The sequence below is a fragment of the Hemiscyllium ocellatum genome, chromosome 26, assembly GCF_020745735.1.
Source record: "Hemiscyllium ocellatum isolate sHemOce1 chromosome 26, sHemOce1.pat.X.cur, whole genome shotgun sequence".
NCBI lineage: Eukaryota > Metazoa > Chordata > Chondrichthyes > Orectolobiformes > Hemiscylliidae > Hemiscyllium > Hemiscyllium ocellatum.
Window position 1 is genome coordinate 34,311,232 of NC_083426.1, and position 13,599 is coordinate 34,324,830.

General features: G+C 39.2%; 1 protein-coding gene across 1 annotated transcript in view; it reads left to right on the forward strand.

Annotated features, from left to right (window-relative positions):
* The window catches only part of LOC132828405 (plakophilin-1), a 59,997-nt gene that overhangs the window by 21,455 nt on the left and 24,943 nt on the right, over positions 1–13,599 (forward strand). The window contains exons 3-6 of the mRNA XM_060845474.1: positions 125–573; positions 8,367–8,496; positions 9,705–9,912; positions 11,490–11,655. Coding sequence (XP_060701457.1) covers positions 125–573; positions 8,367–8,496; positions 9,705–9,912; positions 11,490–11,655 — 953 coding nt within the window. The remainder of the gene's footprint in view (positions 1–124; positions 574–8,366; positions 8,497–9,704; positions 9,913–11,489; positions 11,656–13,599) is intronic.

Genomic DNA, 13,599 nt, shown 5'->3' on the forward strand with positions numbered 1-13,599 from the left:
GCTCTTTTATTTTCCTTGCAATTCTAGATTTCTGCTTTAACTGTACAGTAAATAATTTGTGTTTTTTTTTAAACTGCTTATTAAAAACTAAAAATGTTGGATTCACGTATTCTTTTTCTTTAAGGGTTCACAGTATGATGGCACCATGAAAGAATTTTCCAGCACAGAAACTTATGCAACAGGAGTCCCAAGAGAATACCAGCAAAAGAGTCATTTTAGCTCCTTTAGTGTGAAGGGGAAACGAACAATCAGCATGCCATCACACTATCGAAAACATTCAGGTCCACAAAGTCCAATGGGTGACAACGAAGTTTTCTCCAGACAAATGGCAAGCAGTCGAAGTGAACCAGATCTCCTAAATATGCAAAATACACAGACTATAAGAAGGCTGAGAAGCAAGTACCGCCCTCCAGATCGGACCAAGAGCCTTTATGCAAGGCGAAGTATTGTCCACCATTCTGCAATGCTCCCAGACACTAAAAGTCAGGAAAAAGAAAGGTTAAACTTACAGGCTTCAAGGATTCAAAGTACTAAAAGAGGAAGTACTATTTATAGAACAGCAAATGGAATACGGTAAGCCTAATGTAATTAGATATTGTGACTGATTTTCCTCATTGATAATAATGCTGCCAGAAGTGTGGATGAGCATAATTTCTACCCCACCTGATGAACATGAACCTAGCTCCAAGAGATACTATATGGTCTGCTTAATTAGAAACATTTTTGATAGCTATCCAGTGGTGGTTTTACTTGCATGTGGACCCAAACTATGCTGGGTGTGAATTTTTTAGATTAGATTAGATTAGATTACTTAGTGTGGAAACAGGCCCTTCGGCCCAACACGTCCACACCGACCCGCCGAGGCGCAACCCACCCATACCCCTGCATTTACCTCTTACCTAACACTATGGGCAATTTAGCATGGCCAAATCACCTGACCCGCACATCTTTGGACTGTGGGAGGAAACCGGAGCACCCGGAGGAAACCCACACAGACACGGGGAGAACGTGCAAACTCCAAACAGTCGGTCGCCTGAGTCGGGAATTGAACCCGGGTCTCAGGCGCTGTGAGTGAAAAGGCCTGCCTGCTCCCCTTCATCAAAGTTAACATATGGCCTTTCTTGAACCTCCAAATTTACCCAACATTTTGCTTCACGATCACTGATTGGATTTGAAAGTTATCCTCTTTCCAAACAATCTGCCTAGTAAGCTGAACACCATTATTATACTGCTGTTCCTTCCATGCAACATTGCTATATCAGCAATAACGGAAAGTCCACACGTTTCCTCTCAATCAAGAGTTACTGATTAAGTCAGGAACAAAACTAGAGGTAATTTTTTTATGTTGAACTTTATTTCTTTCACTAATACAACTGATTGCATATGGTGCTGAGTGTTAAAGGTGACATTGTTCCTTGTCATATCCATCATATAATAATGATGGAAGAAAATGACAGCATTAATTTTACTGGTGATTCATTTCTTGTTCTCTCACCATTGAAGTTAATATAGAATATCAGCTGATGGTGAGATTTGGCATTTTATAAGATAAAATATTGCACAACTCAAAATGCAACACGATTATATATACGGTAAAATGCATGAGTCATAATGCATGAGTCAAATCTCTCTGTGTAACACTTTTTTTTTATTTTAGTGAATGCTGCAAAAAAACATAAAGAATATAAATGCCACAGGTTTGATATTGTACAGAATATTGTGATTTTGCATAGTTAGAATTAAGATCAAGCATAATGTAGCATTCTTGGCTTACTGAAACTTACTGTCTGTTTCAATTGACTTATTACCTGAACTGTCTTCAGTATAGACATAGCACATGTAAAGGCTGGATTTCAAATAGACCATTGAAGAGAGTGAAGTCAGAAAATATTAGAATGGAAGAGAAGTGTGGGATTGAAGGAGAGCAGAGTATAGGGTGTGGGGCAGGGATGGTGGGGGAAGGTTGTAGACTGTGTTGGAGGAAAGGTAGGTGGTGCAACTGAAAAATACCTGGAATAGAGTTATTTGCTATAACACTATAAGAAATTTGTACAATGAAGTAAATGACCAGATCAAGGCAACCAGCAAAAAGAAATTGAGAGCCAAACCTAGACATCTGTGTAACTGATGATGTTGGACGTGTCACGCAAGCTAGTTCAGACCAGCTGCTGAAGTACTATAAAGAACATGACAATGAATACCGTGATCCTGAGGACTTCATTGTGGTACTAATTTCACTTCCACATCAGAGCAGCCAAGGGGAATACTTGCTTTGCTGAGACTTTTTGCAGTATTTTTGTATGCGTGACATCCTTTTGTCCATTAGCTGATGTCAAAAGAGTAGAGAGTGAAAGTATGAAAGTATGAGTGGAGATTGAAGTCACTGCAGTCAGTCAGCCCCTGGCTCCTGAGCCAGGTGACTTGCTGAAGAAAAAGGGTGTTTTTGAATCAACATTGTCACCTTTTTGCACCGGCACTGAGAGTCACCTTGGAGGACCCAAGCCAGGTAGCATCTGTCATGTTGTGAGTTCGATGGCACCTTAAATGCAAAGACTGGGGAAGAATGCAACATGGTACTTTTGACCTGATGTGGGAGAACAAACCTTTCTGTCCATCCCGCCACATGCCCCTGTCACCCTTGCCCAACTATAGAACCTCTAAATTGGTTAGTGCATTTAGAATATGTATTTTGACAGATTACGCTGTTCTCAAGACTGCAAGAATATACAGAGAGTTGTGAACACAGCCCAGTCCATCACGCCTTCCATCCATTGACTCCATCTGTATTTCCTGCTGACTCGGGAAAGCAACCAAGATAATCGAAGACCCCTCCCACCCTGGTTATATAGTCTTCCACCCTCTTCCATCAGGCATAAGATATAAGTGTTTGAATACACATATGAGCAGATTCAAGAACCGTTTCTTCCCCATTGTTTTGAATGGACCTCAAATATTAGTATTGATCTCTTCTCTCTGAGCACCCTGCCCTGTGGCTGTAACACTGTATTCTGCACTGTTTTGGTATCCTGATGCATTTTGTAATGAATGATGGTGCGGTGACTTAGTAGTTAGCACTACTACCTCGCAGTCCTTGGGATCTGGGTTCAATTCCAGCCTCTGGCAACTGTCTCTGTGGAGTTTGCACATTCTCCCTGTGTCTGCGTGGGTTTCCTCTGGATACACCAGCTTCCTCCCACAATCCAAAGATGTACAAGTCAGGTGAACTGGCCATGCTAAACTGCCTGTAGTGTTCAGGAATATGTAGGTTAGCTGCATTAATCAGGGTAAATGTAGGGGAATTTGTCTGGGTGGGTTACTCTTTGGCGGGTCGGTGTGAATTTGTTGGGCCAAATGGCCTGTTTCCACACTGTAGGGATTCTATCATCTGCCTGTAGTGCAAGCAAAATAACACTATTCACTATGTCACCGTACATGTAACAATAATAAATCAATCAATGATTTTGATTAAAACAATAGAAAGTGACTTTTGCAACATTTAGATCACTGATGCTAAGGGTGTCAAGTTATATAATTGATATCAGGAGGCCTTCCTTGCATCAATTGTTGAACATTCCAATCGAGGAAATTAAATAAGTGACATACCTGGTCGTAACTTTGTGATACCGTCCTTCTATGATTTCATTAACCAGCTCGTCTGATTCCTGCTCGTAACTCTGGAGATGCAGGACCAGGATGTGCAACTACATTGTTGACATCACCTGTTGAAAATATCTTCCAGGCCTCAAATTGGATGATTTAATGGACATATTGAGCTCCAGAAGCTCTTTGCTAACACGTTGCATGCAAATCCCTTTGTTTATCTAATTTCTGAGTATCAGAACAGCACTGGGGTACGACCGGAACAACGCAAAGACGCATGACAAATGAGGAAATAATTCAAATATGTATGTGCAGTATAGATCACTTACAACCCGAAAGTTTCTGACTGTTTTTGTACTTGAGAAGCCATTTGAAAGCCACCTTGCAATAACGTTATTTCCTAAATCATTTCTAAGAACTCTTAGAGTGCAATGCGGTCAACAATACGATGTGCAGACTCTTGAGTGTATAGTGCTTCTAGTCGGGTCGAAATCAATTCAGTTTGCCTCTCTCACTTGCTCTTCTGGCTAGAGCATAAGGACAAATGTACAAACACCCAGTTTAAACCACAGGATAAGGATTTATAACAGAGATGTGACAAGAAGGTTTTGTATTAGAAACTGTTGAAAGACAGCTTTATTGACATTTACTTACTAATGCAACTGCGTTTTCAGAATGTTTCCATGATGCCTCAAACAAAGTGTGTGTCCTCATTTGACAAGTCATCTGGGTAACTTGCCATCTTTTTTCACAAGCATAACTTAAACTGACTGTGATTTTAGTGTAAATAGCGGCATTTATGTGAGGCATCTTTGAACCTTGTCCTGTCAGTTATGTCCAAGCGTGTTTGGGTTTTGGTAGAGGTAATGTGGGGCGATGGGAGGGCAGCCTCTTCAGCAAGCAACCACCCTGCCATTTTCTCAGAAACATTTGAGAAGAACTTTACCCCTAGTCTGTCCTACTTGACTTCAAATTATGACTTGTTTCTTACTAAAATGACATGACTGCAGTAGACGAGACAAGAGATATCAGAATGGTGGGTCTTTTTCCTTCTATGAGATAATTAAGCAGATTTATTTTCACTGCTTTACAGAGAATAGTATAACTCCAATCATTTCCCCTTCTTAGATTTCAGTTCAACCTGGTGTTATTACATGTTTTGATGGCTGATTTATAAATTATCTATCATTCCCAATGTTCACTTTATCTGCACAAATACAGGAAAACTTTACAGGCTATATCTGTCAGCATTGAAATGAAACCTATTCTTAGTTCAGCAGATAATTATCTGGGTGAGGGAGGGACCTGAAAATAACATATTGTGGAATCGGTTCCAGTCATAAATTCTTTGGGATATGCATTTTCTTTTTGGAATCACATTACTTTTAAGTCTCTGTTTTCCTTTTATAAATTGCTAAATTAATTGAGCTTAGAAGACCTTGTGAGATTAACTCCAGACACTGGAAATGAGGACATTTGATTATCCAGTGTTTTCCAACTCTGACCCCACTGATAAAACCGTCTAGGTTTACATTGGTTATTGATTAATCAGTCAAAATGCACTAATTATTTCTACTATCACAACTAGAATGTTACACCCTGCTGGGTATTTCAGGCAGAAGCAAATGTTCAGTGATAAGATAATGTTAATAATTAATAAATAATGCATTCTGTCTTACAGACATTTAGATGCAGCTATGTCCGCTTATATCGACTGTTGGGAGCTAGCATGTAACAGTGCAGGGCATTTAACGTGATCTTGGGATAGCCTGAGATCAAAAAATGCTGAATATTTTGGAAACTGTTTCAGATCAAAAAACTTAATCGATGGGCACAACCTTCCAATCCCCAAATGACATCGGCATTGGTGACTCAGTTGGGAAATAGGGTTGGAATAATTGTAATGAGGTCAGACAGATGATCCTTTTGTAGGATATGAGTTCCCCAATTAGGGCTGTTAACCTGGTTCAATCATGGAGCCCTGGCTGACAGATATAAACAGGAGTGTCAGACATCCTGTTCTCTCTGAAAGCCATGTCTCAAAGAGTAAAGGACATGGCCTTCAGTCAGCAGTATTATCACATCAAGGAGTGATCCACTATCAATTTTGGGGCTTCAACACATTCAGCTGCTTGTGATGGTCGAGGTCTGGTGGTCTATATCATTACAGCCCAGTGAGTGGGCTATTGTCAGTCCCAATGGGAACAACTCAGTGGAAGCTGAGGGGATTCGATAACCTCCCCCTCCCCAGTCCTAATGAAGGGTTAAACCTGAAACATTGACTGTTTTGATCCTCAGATGCTGCCTGACCTGCAGTGCTTTTTCCAGCACCACACTTTATCAGCTCTGACTTCTCCAGCATCTGCAGTCCTCACTATTTCCAAATTGAGGGGATTGTCACAAACTTGCAATATGGAAATTGGGGAAGTCTGTTCCAGAGACTAGAAGAAGCATATTGGATTGCAGAGAGCACGATTAATATGAAAGGGGGAATCTCAAATTTAAGTGAGGACATGTGTAACTCTGGGGAAGAGATTATTGGTCACCACCACCTGGCCTTGACAGGGCGATAGTACAGCATGATGGTTGGCATGATGCAGTTGTAGTACCAGGACTTGTTGGCCAATGTTGGGAGATGCTTCTTGAATGCTGTGTTTTGCACAACTGGAGCAGCCAGAGGCAGGATATGATGGATGTTGAAAAGCTAGGTGAGCAGCATAATAGAGTGCTAAAGTGTTAAGCAGAACAAGCCAGGTAGGTCTTAACTGATATACGGTTCCAAATAGAGATGTGCTGGGTGAAATAATCAGTCATTGACTGTAAAAATGTTTCTGCTCAGAAGACAGATCGTCTCTTTCTGTCCTCGAGCAAATGCTGCTTTGATTGTTTTTACTTTGTTTTCACTGTTGCCTAATAAATGTAAATGTTTCAACCATTTGAAGGCTTCTGTACATGGGAACATTGAACAATGAGAGGATGTTATACTATATTGGGATTTAGAGAAAAAATAGTAGCCACTTAGACATAGTTCTAAGATGGAATAATGTTAGCACGATGGCTCCTGGTTAGCACTGCTGCCTCGCAGTGCCAGAGACCCAGGTTTGATTTCAGTCTTGGACGACAGTCAGTTTGGAGTTTGCACGTTCTCCCTGTGTCTGCGTGGGTTTCTTCAGGGTGCTTCCGTTTCCTCCCACAGTCCAGAGATGTGCAGTTCAAGTGAATTGTGTGCAATCTAGCATGGCCAATGTTCATGGATGTGTAGTTAGGTGCATTAGTTAACGGTAAATATAGGGTAGGGTGGGTTGCTCTCTGGAGGGTCGGTGTAGACTTGTTGGGCTGAAGGGCCTGTTTTCACACTGTTGAGATTCTAATCCTAATTCTAATTAGAAAAAAAAACACTCCTGTAACCTGTCCATCTTGGTTCTTGGATGCCAACCATTTGTGAATGTGCACTTGTATTTCTAATAAATGGTCAGCCTTGCCATCTGTGTGCATTGAGAAGTGTGTCTATTTGGTTTCTTCCTTGCTGAGTGTGCAGGGAAGGGAATTCCTGGCTGGCATTCACTTGATAGTGTCAAGTGTACAGCTGGGCTGTACAAATGGTGATGCAAATCCTGGGAGTTCCTGGAGTGGCGTGTACTTTCACCTTTGGCAAAAAGGAAGTTAGGACAACATAAGCACAGAGGCATGGGACAAAGGTAATGAGGTGTATTTCAGTGAGGAGCATGAGCAATCTTGCTCAGGTTCAAGGACTGAAACCCTTCATGAAATTCACAAGGATTGACACATGGGTGATTTCTGATAAAATTCCGCTAATTAACTCTGTTTACCTCTCCACAGATGCTTCCAGACCTGCTGAGTATTACCAACATTTTTTCCATTTATTTCAAATTTCTGGCATCTGCAGTACTATGCTTTTGCAGCTTCAATCTGTTTGATTACAGCTAGCTCTCCTCGGTAGCAATTAAATTCTAAAATCTGAAGTAACTGACGAGTAACTTTAGTTTGTGAAATACGAATATCACTGCCTATGTTTACAAGTGTGTCATATGCCATAATTTAAACTGCCCTAAAGGAATGTTCTAAAATATACAATAATTATGTCTACCAAAAAAAAAGCTGAATCTGAAAAGAAGCATAGTTTTACAGCATTTTATAGTGAATCTGTTTTTTGTGAAATTTCACTGTTTACTCTGAGCATCATGGGTATTGTTACAAACTGCTAGTGAGTACAAATATGTCTGCTATAAGTGGCATAGATTGCACTGTGGTGATACAGAATATAGAAGAAAGTGAGGACTGCAGATGCTGGATTATCAGTGTTGAAAACGTGGTGCTGGGAAAACATAGCAGGTCAGGCAGCATCTGAGGAGCAAGTGATTCAACATTTCGGGCAAAAGCTAGCCTGGAGTGACAAAGGGGGATAAAATGCAAAAAAAAAACCCAACAGTTTCAGATTCTATTTGTCATTAATTTTCTTGGCTTTAAATTTATTTTTACTTTTTTTTGTTTATTCTGCAGTATTTATGGGATCTGTAACTACACATTGTGATTATAAATGATGTAAAATTCACTGCACTTAGACATTTGTTTTTTTTTGTTGGACTTAATATTTTGAACCATCACATAAACGCCATATGTTGGGGCCTTTATTAATTTTTTTGATGTGTTACTTGGCTGTCAATAAAAAAGTGCATTGTTCATCAGTTCAAAGTCATATATGCCAATCTTTTCATTGTCATGTTAATTTCTTTGACCTTTTGCAGAGACTTTGACAGCAGCATGAATCTAAAAAAAGCCGTGATGCTTTTATCCGATCAGGATCCCAGCATTTTGGCCTACGCTGCTTCTTACATTCAGCATGAGTGCTTTAAGGAGGACACGGCTAAAACAGCGGTAATGTAAAACATCACAAATATATCTTTTGAAACAGGAAACATCAAATAAAGTAACATATCTAAACTGAAAAGTAAAGGGAGTTTCCCCACTAATGTTTTTGATCCAGAGACTTTTAAAAATTCATTGATAAAGTTTGCACATAATTATAGGTTTGTAATCCTCTCTTAAAATGTGTACATATATCAGTTATCTCTGAGGGATATATTTGCAAGCAATTCTAGAATATCTTAGTTGGTAAGTAATACGGATATGCCAGGTTCTTACACTTTCAGTATATAATTGCATGCTTTGGGAAATAGTGTAATGTACCATTTCCTTCATCATTTGTAGTTTACAGAATATACTCATTTGCAGAATTTGATCCCAAGATCTCCTCAAGTGTTTTGCAGTGCATTTTAAACAGGCTATTCAGCCCACCAGTTCCACACTTTCTGAGCACTATGCAAGCCTCTTTTCATCTATATTTATGAACTGATGCTGTTGAAATATTTATTGCTGTATTGAGAGAAATATGGCAGTAAGGTGGCTCACAGCAAAGTCCTGTGTACACCATTGAGGTGGTGGCTTGGTGGCAATATCACTGAACAAGTTAACCAGTAGTCGAGAAGAATGCCCTGGGGACATGGGTCCAAATCCCAACATGGTAGATGGGGTAATTTACATCCAATTTATAACATCTAGAAAGCTAGATTCAGTAATGCCGATTATTGTAAACTATGATTATTGTAAAAGCCCATCTGGTTCACTAATGTCCTTTGCTGGAGAATTTGCCTGGACTAGCCTCCATGTTACTCCAGCTCCTCCGCAAAATGGTTAAATGTGGTTCAATCTTAACTGGCCTCTGCAGTGGCCTTGCTAGGTCAATCAGTTCAAGAAGATTTGCAGGCCTTGTCATTGATGCCCACATCCCATGAAAGAATTTTAAAAATAAGATGTACGACTAGGTAATATTTACAATAAACGCAATATTCTAAGCACGTGGGACTGATTGCTTTCTTGTTTGGTAGCTTATTCAGTGATTAAAACTAAAACAAATTGCCAGAGAAACTCAGCAGCAACTATGAGGAGAAAACAGTGTTAGCACTTGGAGATTGATGACTCTTTACTGTTTAATTGTGAGACCCTTAAGCTTTATAATTGTCATCGTGTGTAATTTGTAACGTAATATGACATAGCCAGCTAGATTAAATAAATATTGTTTCTAGATTTCTGAAATGAAAGCAATTCCTCAATTGATCAACCTCTTGGGAATCAAAAATAACAACGTTCAGCAATCTGTCTGTGGAGCTCTTCGAAATGCAGTTTACAAGAATGTCAACAACAAGCTTGAAGTAAAGAAAAATGGTGGGATCAAACCAATCCTTCAGATCCTGAGAGAAACAAATGACCTGGAAACACAGAAGCAAATAACTGGTACAAATTGTTTAATTGGAAGACTTCTTGGAATAGTTCTGTTCTTATTACTTTGCAACCTTTGCCACTTAAACTTTTCATTTCTTTCTTTCTCCATCCTTCCTGTCACATATTTCAGTTCTTTGTCATTATCACAATCCCGAGCCCCATGTTAACTTTCACACTGAGATAACTTCCCTTGGCTACTCAGTCTGTAATTTCCCATTCTCAATGATTTTACCAAACAAGTACATGCTTGTAACAACATCTTTTTCAAATTCCTGTGTCCTTTCATTACTCAACCTCTTCCTTCCCAAACTCTGTCAACCAACCTGCAGTAACCACTTCCAGTACCGCACTCCCTTGTGTCCTTTCCCATCATTTTCGCACTGTCTGCCTCATGCATTCATTTAGAGCAGTCCAAATCTTCATTACCTTAAGTTTATCTGTTCTAACATTTGAACTGTCATAGAACGCAATCGAACTTAGTCAATCTGGCATCACTACTTATACCCTCACCCACTCAATAATGTTCCAGGCTGTTACTAGCCTATAGTATGAAAGTGCTTACAATTTTTCAAATGTAATGGATGAACTCTGGGAGACTGTGCAAAGATCTCTTGTTAATAACTACGTACGTTCACTGCTGGAGGGAATAGCTATCGAGCCTATTAAAAGGAGATCAGATCAATTTAACTAGTGTGCCTTGGCAAACTTTGGGGTTTGTTTGTACAGGTCAGTAGTGCACACTCCCATGCAATCCTGATTTAAGATTTGTAAACTGTGGAACAGCTTTGAGGAGTCAGGAGTTAAGCGCATCAGAGATATACATAATTCATTGCTCTGATGCCAGGGGTGTTCACTAGAATTATCACTCATCTCCAAGCTAGATATGTTTTTAGAATACATTTCTTGAAAATATTGTGAAGGATGCTTTGGTAAGTAGACAAATTACACTCAGACTATATTTAAGGTGTAGCTCCTCCTACGTTCTAAGACCAGATGAAGAGAAAGATACAAAGGAGATCACGAAGGAATACCATTGTAATAGCACTGGGTTACGTTTTCTGAATTTTCTGAAGTTTCACTGCCCATTTTCAAGTTGCGTTAAGGAACTGAAAATGGAGCAGTATGACCTCAAACAACTGGCACCAAGACTCGTATCCAGAAGATCAATTAACCTGCATGCTTTCTGTGAGATGATGTGCCATTAAGAGGCCAATTTTTATTTTTTACACAGATACTTATACACTTAGCCAATACAGCTATTTTAGTTGAATTTTACTTGGCGATTTCTCTGACCATTTTTGAGTGATTAAGAAAATAAATGTAAAACTGCAAGCGTTTGCCACTGTGAATCATCGTAAAGGATGCTGTGAATTGATTTTCTCTGTAGGATTAAAATTTGAGAGTGTACAGGCTATTGGTGGTCTTTTGCTACGATCTCTGTTTCATCAAAGTGACCTGAAATACGTTAAGATTTAGGAATTAGGCATGAGAGGTAATATGAGGATTTGACAAAAAATGTTACTTTCCGAACCATTGGCTCAGGTTGTACATGTCATCTTCAGTTTGCTGACTATTTTTCATGTTATTAGGACTCTTGTGGAATCTTTCATCATGTGATGAGCTCAAGGATGTCTTGATTAAGGAGGCCCTGCCAGCCCTGACTGAGTCTGTAATTATTCCACATACTTCTGAGAAATATGGAAATCCGAGAATCAATGATCCTGAGGTTTTCTACAATGCTACAGGATGTCTAAGGTATAATAGTCATAACTCCATTGGTGGGGACATAAGATTCAATTCTTGATGGCAGTAACTTTATTTTTTTTTAAAAATTGCCTCCTTCCCCAAAGTTAAGTATTTCAAAGCTCTGGAATATTAAAAGTTGGAGATAATTGCATATCTTCACAACTTCAATTCCTTTCTGAAACTAGCCAACATGTGGAAGTATGGGGTTGGGATGTGAGAGAGGGTGGTGAAGGCTAGGGGGTTAAAGTCTATTATTGTTTTGGAACTTGTTCTAAAGTGGAAAAATGATGATTTAAGTGATGCTTTAAGTTTTATACACCTCTATAATTCTATATTGTGCATTAAGAAGGGAAGGATATTTCATTTTTGAGTTTTCTAAGTAGATCTTGGCCCTCTAAAGATCTGTTTATGTGAACTGAAACAAAGTTTTTAAATCTTTGTGGTGAATACTTCAGTGCATTAGTATCAGGAGTGGAAAAGTGAAAAAAAAATTGTTCTCTTGTGACAGGAGTCCAGTGTCACAAAGTTAGACCTACCCAGAAGGGCAGGCAATATGTGCAGGTGCTGTCAGTTTCAGAAACTCAAAAATGTCAAAACATAAAAAATGTTGACCTCCCAACTCCTGTACTCAATACTCTGACCAATAATGGGAAGCATACCAAATGCCTTCTTCACTATCCTCTCCACCTGCGCCTGTACTTCCAAAGAGCTATCAACCTACAATCCAAGGTCTCTTTGTTCAGCAACGCTCCCTAGGATCTTATCATTATGTGCATAAGTCCTGCTAAGATTTGCTTTTCCAAAATACTTCACCTCCCATTTATCTAAATTAAACTCCATCTGCCATTCCTAAGCCTACTGGCCCATCTGATCAAGTTCCTGTTGTAATCTGAGGTAACCTTCTTTGCTGTCCACTACCTTTCTAATTTTGGTGTCATCTACAAACTTACTAACTATCCCTCTTATGCTCACATCCAGATCATTTATATAAATGATGAAAAGTTTTGTAAACTTGGGCTGGCTAGGTATGATCTGTACCTTGTTCGTTGTCAAAGAGATATACTGTTTGATATGATCTGTCAGTTTTTTGGGATGTGCAGCCTGTATACTTAGCATTACTAATGTCAAGCATAGGTGATTGACATGATTTCACACATTACCCATTTGTGTGAGATGCTGAATGTCTTTTGTGTTTAAAAGCACCATCCTGTCAATGACAAACACCACTAGTGTTGTGACTCAATTCAATAAAATATGTGTCAGTAATTTTCTGGTGCAGTTTCTCGGGACAATGCCCCAACCAATCAGAGTCAGTCTGTCTAGTTTAAAATTTTTATTTTTTAATCAGCCTGTTCAGAGATGCTATCACTCACCTTTGGAGTGTGTTATCAGTGTTGATTTAGTGATCCATTGAATTGCCAATGCACATTTTGTAATGTTAAACCCTCTGTCTATTAACAGTTTGGAATTCAATTGCTAAGTAACTCATAACATCAATCAATGACTCTTTGTTGTTCATATGTAAATTGAACTATGGTTTGTTAATGATTAAATAATGCTTAGTGCACAACTTGTAGTGTGCCATCCTTCTTGATTTGGTTAGATTTAATTCACTAACTCAGTTGGTTGCTGTAGGTTTAGAAATTAAATTAATTTTGATATCAACTGCATAGTTCGGTCAGCCAAGCTGAGCATCATTCATTCCTGAACCTAAAACGGGAAGTAAAACTTCAGGTAGTTCTTAGTAAGGGTTAAAACAGGAAAGTAAACATTTGTGTGTTCATTGACATATTTGTGCCAATGAGTTCCAAAGACACTCGATCCTGTGAGAGAAGGAATTCCTCCTTATCTCAGCCTTAAGTTGGCACCGTTTTATCCTATGCCCTGTCTTCCGAGACTCTCACTTCAGGGGAAATATCCACTCAGCATTTACCCTGTCAAGCTCCTTAAAAA